This window comes from Apus apus, chromosome 1 (assembly GCF_020740795.1).
Source record: "Apus apus isolate bApuApu2 chromosome 1, bApuApu2.pri.cur, whole genome shotgun sequence".
In the NCBI taxonomy this organism is placed as follows: domain Eukaryota; kingdom Metazoa; phylum Chordata; class Aves; order Apodiformes; family Apodidae; genus Apus; species Apus apus.
In genome coordinates, this window is record NC_067282.1 from 200,496,873 (window position 1) to 200,517,887 (window position 21,015).

A 21,015-nucleotide genomic window follows, 5' to 3' on the forward strand; every position below is an offset into this window, starting at 1 on the left:
AAGTTTACATCAGTGTTTAAATACTTTTCTCCCCATCACCCTGTTTGAGACCTTTCATACTTTAACTCCCCCTTCCAAGCCTCTAAGTTCTCCCAGGCTACATAAATCCTTTATTTTGGCATGTCCAGCCAAAATTTGGTCCCAGTCAACAACATTTTGCAACCCTTGGCAAAGTCAGTTTTTCCAAGACTGAGGGAGTCCAAGAACTTCAGGGACACCCACCAGTCTCAGCACTGCCAACTCCTGGTGGGACTTAAATTTCTCCAGAAGACAACACCAATGCAGAAGGGTTGTCCAGCTGAAGTGACAAGTCAGCAAACATGCTCAACAGTTCTACTGACAAGGGACGTAAAAATTAAGGCCCAAATATATAACATGGATCCTGGATCTACTACTTGAAGAAATTTGCATGGAAAGCCATGCAAACTTCCCAGGGACTAGAAACCTCTGATTAATGTAAACCCTTAGTTGCTTAAAACAAAGATTAATTACAAGCTAAGAGACTGAGAAGTAAATTCATCCTATAAATTCTCAAAGGTGAATTTAGTTACTGTTTGCAGAATAAGGTAATCTCAACTTGAAATGCTCCAGTGCCTCCTTGACCAGGATGAACTTAATGGGAAGAGTAGTGCTGGCATGACCCATTTGTGAATTTATTACAGAATCATAGAATGCCAGGTTGGAAGGGACCTCAAGGATAATCTGATCACACCTTTCTAGGTCAGAACTCGGTGTAGATGCAGTGGCCCAGCACCCTGCCAAGATGAGAATTTATACATTTTAATTTGTTTTATAAATTTCTAACCTGTTCTTCATGAATAAAGATAATTAAATTCACTTATTTTTCAGAACTGGAATGTCCACAGCTTCAAAGACTCACTTGAAGTCCTTTCTATAACACATCACTGTCTTCTTTGGGACCTGGAAACTAAGAACCCTATTTAAAACTTAAGAGTTTTAAAACTAAAGAAAAAAGTATCCTCTCCACCATTTTACTGTGAAGCTGTCCACATTATCTTACAAATTCTTGGATGGAGTATATTTAATCAAACCACTCAAAACTCAACAAGATTTCCAACTCCAACTAAGTTCTGGCTCTATTGGTTTTGTTTTAAAGGAAAATTAGAGTATAATCAGTAGGAACATGTTCAGCAACCACATACAAAAAAAAAAGTTGGATGGTAACATTTAGGTTATGCTCTGAATTTTTATAGTGCCACAGTATTTTTCAGGAGTGTTAGATCAGGTTCTGAGCTGAAGTCGGAGCAGGTTCCTTGGGACACAGCAATACCCACCAGACAACATCTGGAGGGAACAGTTAGAATGTTTTCCTTACAGGTAAGAAATACAGCTCCTGCTCAGGTCAAGCAAAAGAAAATCCTCTGAATCTTGATGTAAAGGCCCAGCAAGCGAGACTGGTAATCTCGCTGGTTTCACTTTCCTTTGCTCTCCATACTTGATGAAGCAGTTTGAGATTATCAGAGGTATAGGAGATTCTTCAAGAACCTCTGCTGAGCAAAATCAAGCCTGTTATATAGACAATGCTGGAGTAATGACTGCTTGAATAATAAAAAGGGGAAGAGTTTCACAGCAATAAGGACATCCCTCCATGGAGACAAAGGGGTACAGTACCAATGGCTGGGGACATCCCACATAGCACAGGTATCTCTGAATACAGGTGGTGAAACACAGGTGAGTAAAGTTGCATGTGAACTGGGGTGGGGATTAGATAAATGAAAGGAGAGCAAGAAACCAGTCTATGAAAAGAACTATTCACATGTGCAGCTGTGAGACATGGAAAGAGCAGCTATGCAGGAAAGGAACTAAATACCAAAGAGGAGATTGTGTCTGGGGGTGGGGGAGAGGGTTAAGAAAGCAGAACAGTAACAGAGTTTAGCAATTTGTATAAAGGGTTACTGAAAAGAAGCATCACACACAAGAAAAAAACCAAAACCAAAAAACCAAACACGACACAAGGAAAACAAAACAACAAAAGGAAAACAAAACAACAAAAGGAAAACAAAACAACAAAAGGAAAACAAAACAACAAAAGGAAAACAAAACAACAAAAGGAAAACAAAACAACAAAAGGAAAACAAAACAACAAAAGGAAAACAAAACAACAAAAGGAAAACAAAACAACAAAAGGAAAACAAAACAACAAAAGGAAAACACCCCCCCGCAAAATAGTAAGAAAAAATAAAATTTAAAAAAACAAACAAAAAAGAAAAGCAAAACCAAAACAAAACAAGGAAAAAAACCAACACCAAAACAAAGAAGAAAACCAAAACAAAAAGGAACACAATAAAAATTAAAACAAACTAACAAAAAACCAAACAAGAAACAGCACCATAACAAAGGGGAAAGGCAAGACACCTAAAGCCATAAACCCCATAATTTGCCATTAGGCAAAGCTCAGTGAGTGCTCAGCTCCAGCTCCCAGGCTTCAAGCAGCTTCAGCCTTAACAACGCCTTGGAAAAAAAGCTGGTGCAGGCGACAAGTCTGAACGACGTCTGTGGAGCTGCCTTGCAAAGGCAGAAATATTGCAGAAAGGGTTCTAGTAAAGGAGCTTAGTTTTGTTTTAAGAATTGTTCTTAAAAGAGTTAAATTCGAATTACGTACGTTTAGGTAAATTATTTGCATGAGGGCAGGTGGTGAAAAGCCCCGGGCTGAGTCCTTGCTGCTGGGGGCTCTATCCTAGGAGCTGTACACATCTATAGCCAAGAAAAGTTTACAGCCAAAGTAGATAAGACAGGTATTACCAACTCCATTTTGCAGGTGGGAACTGAGGCACACAGAGATTAAATAACTCATCCAAACTGACACAGAAAGCCTGGAAAAAGCTTGAAATTATAACCTTATCTCTGAAGGCACAAGGTAATGCTGTCACTGCCCCTTTACCTTTCCTTTCTACAGGCAATTTCCTCCTTATTTCAGTTCTACTGAGAGCAGAACTAGACAAAGCTTAGCATTTGCAGTGGGTTGGTTATGAAACAGCTGCAGAGATATGCACAAGTACATTAGGAATCTCATTGATTTAAGAGATTAAGATGATGAAAGAGCAGGCCAAAGTCAGTTTTAAATAACACATGTAGGAAAGGATGATCCTGTTTTTACCTGAATCCTGCACCATGTGCATTCATGTCACTAATCACCAGTCAAGAATGAAATTTTTAGGTATAACGGATGAAAAAACAACACAATCTCCTTCTTCCCTCCAAAGAAAGGAACCTGAACTCATCTGAAGACCTGAACAGGAAAATGCTTTGTCAAACCACAGAATTTCTTTGCTGTAAGACATTGTGGGCTTAGAGTCAAAACTGCAAAGCGCTCAGATAAATTCACAGAGCAAGCATTAATCAAGAAAAAGGTATCACTGCTGGCACAGAAATTCCCTGAATTGCAATTCATAGATGGCTGGGAGGGTGTTACTACACACTTAGCATCATAGACTCTTGCTAAGTATCTGTGTTGCTGGTGCCATAATTCTACATTATGTTTTAGGGGTTAGGGCAATTTAAACAATTAGGCAAAGGAAAATAGCAGCAATAGTAAGTAAACCTCTTTGTGAGAGAGCGTTCATATGAATTGGATGGTTAAATCCCCTATAAAGCACCTGGAAGATTAAACAACTCATGTCCAAATGAACAAGATGTAATAAGCTTGTATTCAGGCTTGATATGAAAAGTGGATTGTTTTTAGTAAAACAGTGGAGAATAACCTCTTATTGAAAAGAGTGATATTGAATTTTAATCAAGGGGAAAAAAAGATGCAGGAATAAATCTGCACAGGCTTAGAGAAGGACTAGATGACTTTCTCAGCCATCAACAATGGATGCTGGAGTGTGTTACATCCTAATCCGCTGTTTTCTGTTACCTTTACTTTTTCAATCACAATATATATCCTGTCTTTTTAAGAGAGAAAAAAAAAAGCCAAACCAAGAAAAACTGCCAGTATTGTCCTCTACCAAGTGCAGAGGAAGCACAGATACAAAAGATGAAAAAGCAATTAAAAGCTCATCTTCAACATAGCTGGCCCTGATTTTTCATCACTTGAGTGACTGTGAAGTTACACATTCAAACTGAAAGGAGAGAATCCAGATTATGTTTTGCTGCTTATATTTTACATATTGGAGCTTAGTGACAACAATCAAGCCCTGGTGATTCTCACCTGTGTCATGACTTTGGACTTAAGTGGCCTCCTCACTAACATCCCTTTCAGTGCTATCTCTGACATGATCTGAATTTTCAGCTAACAGGGAAACCATTTCTCAAATGTGTTTTTAGTTATTACGAGATACACCCTCTTTTCAAGCATTTCTTTTTTTAAAATCAAGCATATTGTGGCAATTATGAGGGAATTTGTATTCTCCACTGACATGTGAAATTCCATTATCTGCATTTCCTGGTGGCAGTGGAGTCCAGCATTATGTGTCCGGGCCAAACTTTAAGGGCTTATTTTCTTTTGTTTTTTGAATAATGGGTGGAGACAATATTGTTCAGGTTCTCAGACTAAAGCACATAGAATCAGAAAATGGTTTGTATTGGAGGGGACTTTAATGATCACCCAGTTCCAACCTCCCTGCCTGGGAGGCACACCCAACACTAGACCAGGTTGTTCAAAACCCCATCCAACCTGGCCTTGAACACTTCCAGGGATGGGGCATCCACAAGTTCTCTGTGTAATAATTTTTTTAACCCCTTTTCTGAACAGTTTTATGCTGGGGGTCCATGCAGTTAACTGGTTTGTTCAGATAGTGACTATAATACAGGATGCCTTATTTGCAGCTTTGCTAAGGAAGAAAGGCAAAAGCCAAAATAGGAACAAGACTTGTATCACTGTGATTGTCTCAGCTTATTGTTCTGTGCCAACAACTGAATTTGAGCTGTTGTGTACACTTTCCACCCCCCCTGCCCAGTTTGAACACCTTGAAGCTATTTAACCCATCTTAATTCACAGGCAATCACAGGAGCAGGGTGTGGGGATAGGACTATTTACCCAAAATAGCTCATTACACTAAAAAGGATGAAATTGCTCCTCTTGGACTGACCTGCAAAACATGAAAAACACTTTTTTTTTTTTTTTCTGAAAAGCCAAACCATTTACAGGCTGTTTGGATGGCATGTGGTGGGGAAAGGCATTTTAGAGAGAACGTTTAAATTGGTACATCCTCCTTACGCATGACATATTCCAAACAAGATGTTCCCAACTCCAGCAGCCAAGTTGCATGGGTCAGTTCAACAGGACTCATGACATTCAGGTCATCTGTATGCAGAGCTGTATGGATTCGCTGCTTCACAGACTGTAAATTGACTGCTCATCTGAGTGAAAACTCCTAATCTTTGCTTGGATTTCACCTTGAGGTTGCAAAGTTAAGTTAAAACCAACTTCTTTCTTCTTCTTCCCCCCCCAGCAATAAGCCATAGAAAGGTCACATACTTCTTCAGATAGGAATGCAAAGGGGTACAAGGTCTTCCATGTATAGGTAACTCCTGTGATTTATAGTGTTGCATTTAGCCTCCTTGGAGCCAAATTAAGGGAGAAAAGCAGCAGAGGAGATGTGGCCTTGAGGGATATATTTCTTTTTTTTTTTTTTTTTCTTTCCTCATTTTTGTGCCTCTCCTTGCCAGGCTCCTACTCTGCTTTTGCTGCTATAGGGGCCCAGATCACATGGCACTCGCATCAGAAACAGCAACCAAAGCTGTCCCTGTCACGTATGAGGAACAAAACCATGTCCCAGAAGCACAGGCAAAGTTTTGAAGAGGGATTAGAGATATCTCTGGAGTCACAACAGCTGATCTCGGTCTCTCTTACACTAGGGGGGCTAGATCCCAATTTCCATTTAATTCTGGAGACAGGTAAATGGGATTTCTATGTTGGTAGAAGGCTGGGTGAGCACACACCATTTGCTGGTAAGGCTCTGAAGGATTTTGTACAGGCCAAAAGTCTTGCCAATCTCTCCTGGCTCCAGGGAGTACAACAGACATGGAACTTATTCCAGTCTCACTATGAAAAATGAGAAGGCATCTGTAAGGGAAGATCAGGCAGTAGTGTGTTAATGTCAAAAGCATAGATGTTTTGTTGGGAGCTTATCTGAAAAGAGACAACAGGAGGAGGAAAAAAAAAATAAATCCAGGAGCTCACACAGATTTACTTTCCAATAACTTTAATATTCAGATCAGTATCAAGAAATCCAGTGAAAGAAGATATTTTCTGAAGTAAACACATTAAACTGTGTTTAGAGTCCCTGAGATCCTCCTCCCTTGCTGTAACATGAAGCCAGTGAGTGCTGAATATTGTCACTCACTGTCCTGCCCCAGACAGACACAATGAAAGAGGGAGGACTGATATAATATTATATATACTATATTGCCTTTTATTCATGTTAGTACCTCTGCTACCTCTCCCAGCTCTGCTGGGCGAAGTCCAGCAAAATGCCCTGTCACTCTCTAGCCCCACCTCTCCCACCCATTAAGTTCCACCACCAGCTACAGCCTTGTCTGTTGTTACATTTTACCTTTTCCTTTATTACTATTGTTATTCAGAGGGCAGAAGATGTGTGCTCAGCTGAGAGGGTGCAACCAGCACCAAGGCTGCACTCAGCCCCTTAGAATTAATAAGCCCCAATGCAATTATTTCCCCTCCTTCCAGGAGATCTGCATCCTTCAGTCATTCCCCAGCTAAGGAGGTCTCAAACTGTGAGCAAGTCACGGAATAAATTACAGGGGGTGCACAATGAAAACAAAATTGAGAATTTACCACCATAGGACACTGCTCTTGCGCTGATCACAGTATTTGCCACTGCATTTCATTTGGGCCTTAAAAAATTGCTTTGTGCTACCTAAGAGAAACACAGAGAAACACTCCTCTATTTATTATAAATATTAGCTACAGGCTCCCTTGATACATGGAGGAGACACACTAAATACTATAAGCTCAGAAGCATCAAACAGGCTGGAAATTGGCCTGCAGAAGAAGAACTAAAATGTCTAAGAAAAGGTAAAAGTGGCATTTTGATTTAGTAAGTCATAAGCCATATGAGCTGCATGTTGACTTGTAGCTTTTTTTTTTTTCTTTTTATTATCAGTGATCATTTCACTTACATTTCATGCTGCTTTCTCCCACCTCTTCACCCTCTGCATCCTGCAGCTGTTCTGCACAATGTCACGTCTGTGCAGGGTTGCTGCTGTAATCCTACACAGTAACTCCACAAAGAAATTCCCAGTAAAATTTACTTAATCACATCTTTGACCTACTCTGTGTCCATGCAGCTGTAACCTCCAGATGCACACACAAAGTTGGGAAACTCCAGTCATGCTGTAGGGAAAAAGTGCCAGGGAGATATTTCTTCTCCAATCACGTACAATAATTTTTCTAAGAAAACAGGATTCTTCGAAGGGGCAATGGTCTATTCTCCTTCAACCTTCTAGACTTTCAAGTCCTCTGTGTCATCCCTGAACTCGGCAAAACCCACTCATCACCTGACTTGCCTGGCAGAGGAATCAGAAGTAGTCTCAAGGAGCTAGATAAACTTTTAAAGCAATGCCTAGGAAAGCTTTTCTGGAGCACACATGCTGTAAGACAACACATATGGAGCTCAGCAAAAGCACTTTACTGGCATTCATTGGTGGTGACTCGCAGAAGTCACCCCAGCTCTGGTCTATGTAGCCTGACCACCCACCCCAGATGCCAGTCACAGCCTTACACCCCACCATCCCGAGCAACACTATGGAGACAGCACATCCACCCTGAAGTTTTGGAAGTCAAATAGAAGCTCATCACTCTGTGCTGATAGTCCTAAATTATTTTTTTAACTATTAAATAAAATAAATTTGCAGTAAGACTGCTCTGAGAAGTTTCATACCACAAACAAGAATAAAGGATCTTAGTCCACATCCCTACACACAGACTCAAAAGATAGCCAGAGAAATTCAAACTTGTCCAAAAAGAAAGTTCAACGCTCAGCCAATATGAAGAGAAACAACCTAGTCATGTAAATAGGCTTTACGGTGCAACTTTCCAAGGGCTGTTTTTCCTCTTTCAGCTCCTGACACATTAAGTTCCTTAAAACATTGTAGCAAGAAAATCAAGTATACTTTAAAATATTATAACACCACCACCATTCACTCACTCCCTCAAAATCCCTGTAATTTACTCCCTCAAACAAACAAACAAACCAACCAACCCACAACAAAAGAACCGTATTAGATGCAACTTCATGTTTTGCTTAAGAGCTGAGGGAAAGAAACTTTCTATTTGACTAATCATATAATTTCACCATCTACATTCCCAGATGGTTCCAATGTTTTAGTAAAGTTTCTGCAAACCATCTGCAAACTTTTTACGTGTCTGGATTCTCAACAGGCAAACCCAGGCACTTCAGGCAGCATTAAACATGGGTATTTAGCACTGCAATAGCGGCAGCAAGCATTAACCGTGAGATTTTTTCAACCCCCCTTATCTTTCTTTTTCGCAGTTTGAATTACCACTTTACTCGAAATAAAAGACAGCAGTGCTGAAAGTTAAAATCAGCAGCAACTTCTAAGTACCAAACACATGCCTCAGAGGGACAACACACTGTGGAATTTTCAACAACAAAACGAAACAAGCACATTTGTCTCCCTTCCTTCCCGCCCCCCCCCCCCCCGACTATTTTCCCCTTCTTGATCAACTTTCACCCTGGTTTTTTTGCTCCTCTCAAGTTTCCCGCCCCGTTCCCCTGCAGAGCACAGGGAGGAAAACAGAGGGTTAATCCTGCAGTTTCAACTGGTGTGAGAGCCCTTACTATTAACTTGAATTTACGGAGCAATCTTTCGCTAAAAAACAAAAAAAAAAAAGGAAGAAAGGAAAAAAAAATGCCCTCACTGCACTGTAACACAGAGAAGTATATTCAAAAAAATCTCCCTCGGGTCTCTCTAAACATCTGCTTAAAGGTTTGCTGTATCTTAAAAGGGCTCTAATTACCAAAAACTCCTCTCTTACTTAAGCCCAGGGCTCACATTTCGATTATAACTCAAGCTCCAGTTAATTTAGGGCTAAACCAAAAATGCCTGCACCAAACAGAAGAAAACATAGGCCTACCTTAAAACTTTCCAGCTTTTCAGAGGATCCAAGTCAGAGATTATAGACACCATTGTAGTTGTAATAACAATAAAATATATATATTTAAAAAAAACCACGGCAGGGAAGCCTAACCACAAAAGCAGCAAGTACTCTACTCAGTGTGGGAATGACAACAAACCCAGCACAGCTCTTCCTCCTTCTCAAGCTGATAAGCACTTGTCCCAGCTTCTCTCCACCCCCAAAATCAATCTTGTGCTATATTGCTTCACAGACCCAGTTTCATTTCTTCACCACTACCTTTTAAAGCCCTTGTAATCTGCTCCAACTGATCAAATTTGACCTTTTTGTAGCCCACTTTATTCCAAGCACAGCCCTCAGTTAAATCTCTCTTTATTAACACCGTCCTTCTTGGCTTTCTTTTGGAACAAACACAGCTCAGGCTTGAAGCCTCCAGTCTTTGCCAGCAATCATTTACAGATTACTGCAAGCTGCAGTCTTCTCCTTTTGGGTATTTTCTTCTGCCTCTGAGGTTTGCTCTTACATTCTTTTCTGACGGTTGTTGGAGGTCTCCCTTTCCCTCTTCCTTGCAGGCTGGAGTTTGGTACTTTTAAAGGAGGGACTTTCTAATGAAACTCGCCTACCACCCTTCCCTCCTCCCCTTGCCCCTCAACCCCATCTAGGCAGATACGCACATTAACAACAGTTTACAACCTTTTGAATACAGAATCAGCTTTCTCCCCCCTTTACTTAAAAAAACTAACAACAACAACAACAAACAAACAACTATTGGACTTGATAGACTTGCAAGCTGAAGCTGAATGCAGTCTGATTTATAGCGAGACTGCTATTAGGGTAGAATAATAAAAAGCCCAATAATGCAAAGACAGATGTAACCCTTGGGTGTTTGAAAGGGGAAAAGGTGTCTATATAATTTCCTTAAATCCGTTTTTTCTTTTTGTTGCTACTTAAAAATAAATCTTAAAGCATCCTCCAGGTAACTATGGTGATCTGAAGAGTTGTGCAACTGCTGTTTAGTGTGTGTTTAGGTAGGAAAATCTAGATGATGGGCTTCTTTTGTGTTTCTGTAGCACTTTTTGACATTGATTTCTCTGCATTTAAATATTTCTCTTTTAAGTTGCTTTTTTCCCCCGAATTTAAATGTTTTCCATTCATCCTGTGAATGACTGTACCCTCTCCTTGAGCTTCATCCATTCTTTGGGAATTCTGGAAAATCCCAAATTAAAATTCTGTGGAGGGAAAAGGCAAAACTACCTCAAATGGCAGATATCCGCTTTGCTATTTTATACCACAGAGATATGCTTATAGTTTCTCTCCACCTCCAGTTCTTAAAGTAAAATAAATAAATAATAATAATAAAAAGTTAAGATCAGCCCTCATATGTTAAAAATAAGCAGTGATATGATGGTCACATAGAGATCTGGTAGTGTGTGACATCACACACTTGTGGAAACATAATAAAGGGTATAATAAGGCATACTAATCTTTAGAGTCTGCTTTAAATCTTCCACCACCTCTTCCTTTGGGGAGATAAAACTAGAGCTGTGTCTGAATTGTTCTCAGGGCTCCCTTCCTGGTTTTGGGCAGCCTGAACTTGCCCTCTCTGGTGTCCCTGTGGTACAAAAGCAGCACAGTCTGCCTTGCCAGAAGGTGACACTGAGGCTTTCCCGTGCTCCAAAAGATTTTGTGACCATTTTGCCTGCCAAACAGAAGCCAGGAGATAGCAGTCAGATCTAAACAATCAGCTTTAAACTATCTAGATACAAAATGTCTCCTTTGTCCAAAGGCCAGTGCATGATTGGCCCCTCATTTAGAAGAAAGGTACATTGAGTCACATCAGAGATTGCTGCTGCTGAGACTAGAAGTGAAGATCTGGGGGAGGAGGGTGGAGGGTGGCTTACAGATGCTCAGAGGGTGAGCGGTAGTTACAGAGGGTGGAGGTAGTTACAGATGCTCCACCTTCCTCCTAGCCAGTGTGACACAGGGTACTTCTCACCTGATACACACATATCTCTGAGCACTTCTTCATAGACAAGGGTTGTATCCACCTCTGGATACTTTGGGGCCATATATTTATTTACCTCCAGGAGACGGGTTACGTGCTTTCCACAGAAAATGAAATTAAATTGCCACTTGTCATATGTTTCTTTTTGGAGCTGAGGAAAACTTGAGTGTGTAAGCAATTAAAAAGACACTGGGCAGTGCCTCCTCCTTTCTTCCAAAAGTTCGTAAACCACCATTACACAGGTTAATCTCTCACCTGAGTCTGGGGAGGACACTAGTGGTTACAGTACACTGCCTTTTCTCTTCCCTAACTTACTGTCACATTTGCTTGGTTTACAGCTGTGGTCACATATTTTCCCATGTAAGCTTCTCCCTGAATGTTTCATATTGATGGTCAGGCTCAAAGTAAGAAAGGCTTCAAGCTTAGTATGTAAACAAAAAAAAATACAAAATCCTCTGTTCTATGATACCCAGATGGAGATCAGTGACAAGTGGTGTCCCTCAGGGCTCTGTACTGGGACTAGTACTGTTTGATATCTTCATCAGTAACACAGACACTGGGATCAAGTGCACCCTCAGCAAGCTTGCAGATGACAACAAGCTGAGTGGTGCGGTTGACATGCGTGAGGGACAGGATGTCATTCAGAGGGACCTGGACAAGCCAAGGAAGTGGGACTGTGAGAACATCATGAGCTTCAGCAAGTCTAACTGCAAGGTCATGCACATAAGTCAGGGCAACCACCAGTGTCAATGCAGGCTGAGAGATGAAGGGATTGAGAGCAGCCCTGAGAAGGACATGGAGGTACTGGTGGATGAAAAGCTGGAAGTGAGCCTGCAATGTGCGCTTGCAGCCTAGAAAACCAACCGTGTCCTGGGCTGCATCGCAAGAAGTGTGGCCAGCAGGTTGAGGGAGGTGATTCTGCCCCTGTACTCTGCTGTGGTGGGGACCCATCTGTAATGCTGTGTCCAGATCTGGGGCCCCCTACAGGACATGGAGCTGTTGGAGTGAGTCCAGAGGAATGCCACAAAGGTGATCAGAAGGCTGGAGCACCTCTCCTGTGAAGACAGGCTGAGAGAGTTCAGAGTTTTTCATCTTGGAGAAGAGAAGGCTCTGGAGAAATCTTATTCTAACCTTTGAAGAGGACTTACAAGAAAGATGGGGATAAATTTTTAGTAGGGCCTGTTGGAATAGAACAAGGGGTAACAGTTTTAAACTAAAATGGGTAGATTCAGGTTAGATAGATGGAAGACATTTTTTACAATGAAGGTCATGAAACACTGGCACAGGTTGTCCAGGGAAGTGGTAGATGCCCCATCCCTGGAAACATTTAAGGTCAGTTTGGATGAGGCTCTGAGCAACCTGATCTTGTAGAAGATGTCCCTGCTTACTGCAGGGGATGTTGAACTAGATGACCTTTAAAGTTCTCTTCCAAACCAAACTATTGTATGATTCTATGGTTCTATGGCTCCTTGGCAAGCCCAGTTTGAGTCCTTGTCACGTCCTCTCTATTTGCTGTTGCACATCAAGATGAGAAGGAAGCAATGGTGCTCGAGCTTCATACCCCACTTAGGGATCTAACTGGTTTCTGTTTTTCTATGGGTCAGGAGTGAATGAGAGCTATAGGGTGTGACACCTTTGCCTTAAGGTTGAATACTCCTATATTCCTAGACTTCAAGGACTAGAAACACATGGTGGAGGGCCACAGTTTCCCTTGGAGTTAGGTGGACAAAATAAGGCCAAGAGAAACAACTTAGCCCATTCCCCACTTCAGATCTGCATCAAACCAGCCCAGAGCTCCAGTTCAACAAGATGCTGAACATCGGTTACTCGCTTCATCCAGAAATTCCATAAACTACCTCAATTTCAATAATTTTGTCTCTAGCAAGTATATTTTATACTTTCCATAGACACATTTTTTACTGCCTTCACACAGAAAACATACCCACATGAACCTATATTGTGGGAGTAAAGATTCATATTACTTTCCCATTTCCAATTATTTAGGGTTATTTTTTATAATTTTCACTTGAAACTTTTAATGTCTGGAAAGAAAGCCATGTCTCCATTTTGCTGGATGTGGTTGGCATTTTCCCAGGTTTTCCTACAACACTGAAGAAAGCAACTGCAAGCTTTCTAAAAATAAACCTAGAAGATTAAGTTTAGTACAGAGAAACTTGTGACAGGCAATGGATTTTCCAAAACAGCCTCACGTATTTCATGCAGCATGTAGCTATAGTAAGAGAGAACAAATACAACAGGAACAGAAACCCACTGCAAAATTATTTTAACTTTTGTGCTTGGATAGCAGCACTCCCACCCATGTTTTAGCTAAATGTTTTTTTTTCTGTTGTGGTTAAAGACTTTGTCTTCAAAACTTTTGTTTTTATGCTTTAAGTGAAGAAATTTCCTATGATCTTCAGCTTGTTTGCCAAGAAACAGCCAGCACATCTGTGAAATATTACTTAAGAAAATTTATTACATTTCGCCAGAAGGCAACAACCCTGAGTTTCCTTTACCTGGTGAAATCCAGTGAGTTGTATAACTTGGGTCTCTCATGCCATAACATGTCCCACCAGTGAGATCTCAGTTAATACGATAAAGAAATACAAGCTTTCCAAGATTTTGAGTCATGTTAAAGTAAATAGATATGTATACTTTTGAAAACAGTATTCACATATACACACACACACAAAAGGATCTCTAAGCAATGTCATCATCCTTAGTTTAGACAGCTGTGAACTCCAAAAAGTTCCAGATCAGCTAGCTACAAACATTTGAAGGTCATGTACAGGACAAAGCATTTAAAAAAGCATAAGCAATGATGGCTACTGAGCATTAGAAATATGATTTTATGTCATGAGATTTTTTTTCCCAGCTGTCTCTTTGCAAGAAACCTACTGAACTGAGGACTTCATAGTGCTGGGCAAGAAAATAAACCAAGTATAGTAAGCAGTTTGGGTTGGTTATTTAATCTTCTTTCAGGGGTTTTATCTCATTCAAAATATTTTAAGAGCCAAGGAAGTCCTGCCAAAGCACAACTTTTTAGTCAGGATGCCCAACACCCTGGTTATCAGGCAATAACAGGGAAATAAATAACCTTCTAACATCTTCCCAACATATATTTTATATCTCTCTTTCATATAAAGCGATATTATGTTATTTGAAAGAAATCCTGGTCTTTTACGGAAAACCTCACTCTCCCTAGGGAGCCTGTTGTTAAACAAAAGCTTATCTACGAAAGTGTAGCCTCCAACTTCAGGGCTGCTGTTGTGGGCTGATAAAGGCTCTTCTCCAGATTGTCTCATGCTGTCCCTCCCCCGCCATCCTTGCCCACCCCCCTGCCTCTCCTCCCAGTGCCTAATGCCTCGCCTTTTAAGCAATGGAGTGGCTAATTGAAAATGCATTCCAGTACTTTACAAGCAGCTTTTCCTTTCCTGCTGACCAGCCAAATGTTTTAAAGTTGGCAAGATGCTGTTTTAACTTGGGAACTCGGGCACTTGTTCATGGCCTGGATGTGGCTCGATTAAATCATTCTGTTGAAAAAATAAATTAAAAATCTCACTTCCAGAACTGCCATGAGTAAATCCAAGTATTACAAATCTTGAAAGCAAGTCCGTTCTCTCTTTATGAAGTACGAGACAAGAAATTGTAAGTCCTAACTTGAAGAAATGCAGAGAGTTGTGCACCAGCGCTTGGACACCAACCAGAGAAAAAGCAGTTACAAGCAGACATAAATCCAAATGACAATTACCCTTTGGGAGAGGGTACTGTAACCAAAACACCCTGGAGACAGTAATTGCTGATTCATGGCCGGTCAATGGCCAGTCACTCTGGGATTCAACTTTTGCACACAGCAACTTCGAGGCTGGCTTCATCCAGCAGCTGCAGAGATTTAAGGGTTTTGTTTCTTTGCTAAACAGCAGGCCTGATGGTACAAAGCCTGCACTTTTAACAGTTAATCATTAATCATAAATTACATAAATGTGTCTCATACTTATCGACTTCGCACTTTTATGAAGTCTGTAGAGACAAACTTTCAAGAGATGGCTTTTTTTTTTTTCATACGGATTGTGATTTTTAATGGATTTTCAAGTGCCTTCAGGTTTTGCTCATGACAACTGCTACAATAAAAAGCCTTATGAACAAAGATGTGTTTTGTGCCTATTCACCTAGCAGAAAATGACTATTACTGCACACTTTATTGCAGGAGAAACACTTTCCAGCCCCTCTGAAAAGACAGTCTTCCCCAAACTCCTGTCATCCTAATAGTTTTTAAGGTGTTTGTAGTTTGCTTTAAACAGTATATGAGCCAAACATTTATGTCCTGTCCTAAATTTCTCTTTATTGCTTAGCAGGAGGGTTTCTTCATTCTGCAGCACTGGCAGAGTGCGAACACTTCTGCAGTCCAAGGCAGGGCTTGCCCTTCCTAACCCAAAGGAAATAATGAAAGGAAAGAAAAGCTCCTTGTGTTTGCCAGACATGTTCAAAAAGAGCTGCTTGCACACCCCAATCTGCTTCTTTCATTCCATTTGGGAGAGTCATGGGTCAAATTTGGTAAAGGGGAAAACAGCAGCCATTAACTGTTCTGGGACCACAACAGACTGAGAAGCCAAAGCTGACACTGTCTCTTCATTTCCATTCTTTTGCTGTCAGGTCATACAGAGAATACTAAAAGGTCCTTATGAATCCTTATGAAAAGGTTATTGTTCAGGCTGCCTCCATAACATAGTCCAGAAAATAAAAACTCTGGTAATGACCTTAATAAGTGCTTTGTTGTGAAGACCATGTTTTCAAATGGACCACAGCTGCATTCTTGCAGTCTGAATGCCATCTCATGCAGCATTGAAAGATAAATCTCAGAGTAATTAAATTATGTTGTATGCATGCTGTCGAATGTTTCAGAAACAATTTCCAAACAGAAAAATGAAAATTAATGGCTCCATATTCACACATGTCTTTAATAGACTGTTCAAATCTTTACCTCTGGTTTTCTATCCATTGCAGAAGTCCGGAGAATAAGATTATTGTTGGTAAGCAACTAAATGGAGATATTCAGTGAATTCCTCTTAGTCTTGCTTCTTGTCATTGAGAAACCTTTTTATCTGTGTCCTACTTCCCCATCTGGGAGGGACAGATACCACCCCAGCAATCTACAAAGCAGAACACTAGGAACTTAGTAGAAGACAAAAAAAATTGGCAGCTTTATGAAATTCTTTCCTTTCCAAGATTGTTTTAAGTCTAAATCAACTGAAATACTGGTTCGTCATTCAGTGTAAAAGAACATGATCTGTCAAGACAGATGGCTTCTACCACTTCAAAAATTTAAGAGCTGTTGTAGCAAAAGCAAGGAACATCTGAAGCTTTAAAAAATGGTCATCTATACCCTGCTCTTTGAAATGAAAATAATTTAACATGTCCAAAGTCCTAGAGAGACACAAGGGGAAAACAGCAAAAGGGAATCATTATGAAATTAAGAAAATGGTGAAATAAACCTTCAGTTACTGGGATTAATATTTATTAAACTACATTCAGGCACATGATTTTGAAAGTACCAACCGCAAACATCTACCTTGTCTATGGAGCCTATATCCTTTAAACATGGAAAGAGAGACACAAGATCCCCTGTGACAATGTGCATTGCTATTGACCTAAAGATGATGACATAGAAGTAGGGAAAAAGAAAACGCTTTAGATGCCAGAGCAATCACATACATATTTCATATAAAGGCATGGAGAATAATTCTTTTAGCCTGTGTATGAACTGCACCAGCACAGGCTGAGTTTATGTCTGACAGTGGGCAAGATTTGCTGGACTCACTGGGGAGAAACACAATGTTTCATCTTCCCTTCCTATTACAAAGGCAGGAAGAGCTGATGAAATGGGAAGACTACTTTTCTGCCATAACAGCTGGCAGGAGATTTTACAGGCACAAAAAACAATTAAGTGTCCTGATTCAGGGCATGTAACTCCCCTGGAGCCTTTGTTTAGAAGTGCTTATCTGCTTGCATAGGCACAAGGATCTACAAATCCACATACAGGCGTGTGTGTCTATCTAAACAAAGCACTATGGAGTACATTGAAATAATCTGTTGCTCTCTTGAGAAAAAAAGCCACATGTTAGCCCTGTGAAAACAGTACAGGAGAGAGTTTCATAACAGTATTACTTCATCCATAGAAGGCTGGAATTAAATTAATTTCTAAAATGCAACTTATCCATATAAAAAGTCCACAAAAAAGTTCCCTTTCTTAATACAGGGAAAATCAGAAAAAAACCTTTATTTTGTTGTGTATTTATTTGGTACCATTATTTGCCTTGTTCAACTAAAGAAATTTATTTTATTTATGAAAAAGTGGTACCATGTTTTTTCTGTTTCTGAAGATTGCTAATTTGAAAATAAGAATCACACAAATGTTCATTCATTCCCATGTTGGTTATTCCATTACTTCCTACTCCTCTTCATGAAAGTTTTATGTCTTTCAAAGCATCAATAGCTACTGTAGCCCAGATTACATTATTTATATACACAGGTCATATTCACGCATAGTTTGTTGACAAGAGATCCTTTCCTTGTGTTCAAAAATATTCAAAATCTCATGTCACACTTTTCAGCGATGATGACCTGATTTACAAAAGCTCAAGCACTCTAGTGATTTTTCTCCCAGACAAGGCCTAAGCTGTACTTCCAATAAAGACAAGCACAGGTCCCCATGCTGAAAATAAAATATTTTTACTACTTTCTAATCTTTGACCAGAAACATTAATTGCTTCATCTGAGAAAAGTCAAGCAATAAGGACTGCAAAAAGAGGTAGATTAATAGAACCAGCTTTCTAGAATATTATTCTGCCCTGTACACACTGGAAGTATTGAAAATTTCATATTGTATGGTTTTGGAGCAAGGAAAGTATCCTTGTTCTCTCATTTGGACGGTCGATTGTTATAGCCTCAGCATGTCTGTCCTTCCCTGGAAGCTGCAGGACCTAACACAGGCTGGGTGCCCCAAGACTGGGTTGGGCTGGTTGCTAATAACTCATAGAGCATCCTTGGGAAATGTGCTTCTTTTCACAGGTTCCTGGTGTGTCTGGCAAGAAAAGATCAATAGATCAACCTCTATGTCCTTCTTAGGTTTCACGTCTCCCCTCCATCTGACAGAATTTTTAGAGGGCTGAATTACGTTTGTTCCTCATCAGCCAGGAATGAGTTCAGTCTCTGTCTGAGGAAATCGGGGGGGAAGATGCTACAGCTTTTCATAATGGTTTGTTCAAATAATTTATAGTACTATCTTTTTGTTTGTAGCTTGTCTGCAAATGAGAAGTTCCTGCTACTGCTAATTATTCCGTATCCAGTAATTTGAGAAAACTAATCATGAACAGGCCTAAACTTCCTAGGAAAGGTTGGTATTTGGGGTTTTTTTTGCCTCTAATGGAACATTTATTTGGCTCCATTAATGAAAACAAACAAAAAAAAAGGGTTGAAATTGTCCCAAACAGACTGAACTCTACATGGCTAACTTAAGTAATTTTCTTCAGTACTTGAGTATTTTGTTTCTCACAAAATCACAGCATGGTTAAAATTGGAAAGGACTGATCTCTGGAGGTCATCCAGTCCAAGTTCCCAGCTCAGGCAGGACCACCTAGAGCCAGTTGCTCAGGACCACCTAGAGCCAGTTGCTCAGGACTATGTCTAAATGGCTTTCAAATATCTCCAAGGATGGAGACTCCACAGCCTCTGGGCAACCTGTGCCAGTGGTCAGTCACCCTCACAGTAGACAAGTCTTTCCTGATGCTCAGAAGGAACCTCCTGTGTTTCAGTTTGTGCCCATGGGATTTGGTCCTGTCACTGAGCACCACTGAAAACGGCCCATCTCTGTCCTCATTGCACCTGCCCTTCAGAAAGGTGCAAAGATCCTTCTCTTCTCCAAGCTGAACAGCCCCAGCTCTCTCATCCTTTCCTCACAGGACCGATGGTCCAGACCCTTAATCATCTTTGTAGCCCTTCTTTGGACCCTGTAATATGTCTATGCCTGTTATACTGAGGAACCCAGAGCTGCACACAGTAGTCCAGGTGTGGTCTCACCACTGCTGAGTAGAGGGGAATGATCCCCTCCCTCAACCTGCTGGATGTCAGAGGGTCGTACTGCCATCGAGAAGGACCTCGACAGGCTGGAGAAATGGGCTGACAGGAACTTCTTGGAGTTCAAAAAGGAGAAGTGAAAAGTCAGGCACCTGGGAAAGAACAACCCCAGGCACCAGCACATACAGAAGCACATAGAATCATCACAGTTGGAAAAGACCTCTAAGATCACTGAGTCCAACCATTCACATAGCATGAGAAAACAAACAAACAAACAAACAAAATAACCCCCAAAAGAACAAAAAAAAACCCTACCATGCCCACTAGAGCGTGTCCAGAAGTGCCACATCTACACTTTTTTTTTAATACCTCTACCACCTCCCTGCGTAGCCTGAGGATCAAATGCTGGGGCCACCCAGCTGGAAAGCAGCTTGGGGAACCTGGGGGTCCTGTTGGATTTCAAGTTGAACTTGAGCCAGCAATGTGTCCTCGTGGCAAAGAAGGCAAATGCTACCCTGGGCTGCATTAGACCTGAGATTCTTTATGCTGGCCTTGCTAGTCAAGGCTGAGGCAAAGAAGGCATTCAGTTCCTCAGCCCTTTTTATATCCTGTGTAATGAGGTCCCCTGTCTCATTAAGCAGTGGACCCACATTTCCTCCACTCTTCCTTTTGTCATCTATGTACTTACAAAAGCCTTTCTTCTTGTCTTTGACACCCCTGGCCAGATGCAATTCCATCTGGGCTTTAGCTTTTCTGATCTCATTCCTGAATGACTTGAAAATAATTCTGTAGTCCACCCATGTTACCCCTCCTTGTTTCAGCCCTCTTTATGTTCCCTATGCTTGAATTTGGCCAGGAACTCCTTATTCATCCACACAGGTCTCTTGTAATTTTTGCCCAAACTCTGATTTATTAGGATGAAACTCTTTTGACCTTGGAGTTGTTGATCCTTGAATATGAATCAGCTTTCTTGGGCCCCTTTTCCTTCCAGGACCTTATCCCATCTCTGAAAATGCCAGTCTGTTCTTCTGAAGTCCAGGATTTTGTGCTTGCTTTTCACCCACCTTCTTGTCCTCAAGATCCTGAATTCCTCTCAAAGGTTGTTTCCAAACAACCTTGTTTTCAAATTATGGGTGCTGCACCAAAAATTCATGTTCATTTCATGATGACAATGAGAGTTCAGACTCATGTTGACATTGTTGATGACAAAACTGGGCCTAATATTTCTCTCAAAACACAGTCATTTAACCAAGGCCCTCTTTGAGATGTTAATTGGCCTGTGTTCAAGCCAGTTAACCTGTGCTCTGCCTATAATGAATAACCATAATCCTCCTGTTGTGGTTTGGGCCCAACAGGACAACAAAGGAGCAGCCCCATGGCCCCTTCTTCCCGGGCCCAAATCACTTTGTTCCTGGGTTCTCTCCTTCCTTCCCCCCAGCAGCACAGGGGGATGGGGATGGGTTTAGAGTCAGTTCACAGGCTGGTGGTTCCTGCTGCTCCTTCCTCCTCAGGAAGAAGGATTCCTTACAGTCCTTCCCTGCTTCCCCACAGGGTCCCTCCCATGGGAGAGAGTCCTCCACGAACCTCTCCTTCAGGAGTCTTTCCCACGAGTTCTGGAGCTGCTCCAGCCTGGGCTTCCCACAGAGTCACGGCTGCTTCGGGAACAAACTGCCCTGGCACTGGGGTCTTCCAAAGCTGCGCAATTAGAGTCCACAGGCAGCAAATCCTCTGGCCACAAAATCCAAGTCCAGTGGCCAAGTTCACCCCTCCTGGCGCCTTCAGGGAATGTTCCACCATGTTCCTCCACAGCTCGGCCTCTACATCTCAGCTCTTCTTTTTCTTTTACCTACTAACT

General features: G+C 41.1%; 1 protein-coding gene across 1 annotated transcript in view; it reads right to left on the reverse strand.

Moving 5' to 3' along the window:
• Positions 1–9,313, reverse strand: part of CELF2 (CUGBP Elav-like family member 2) — a 377,540-nt gene extending 368,227 nt beyond the window's left edge. Inside the window, exon 1 of the mRNA XM_051635638.1 lies at positions 9,083–9,313. Coding sequence (XP_051491598.1) covers positions 9,083–9,135 — 53 coding nt within the window. The 5' untranslated portion in view covers positions 9,136–9,313. The remainder of the gene's footprint in view (positions 1–9,082) is intronic.
• Between the last annotated feature and the right edge of the window lie 11,702 nt (positions 9,314–21,015).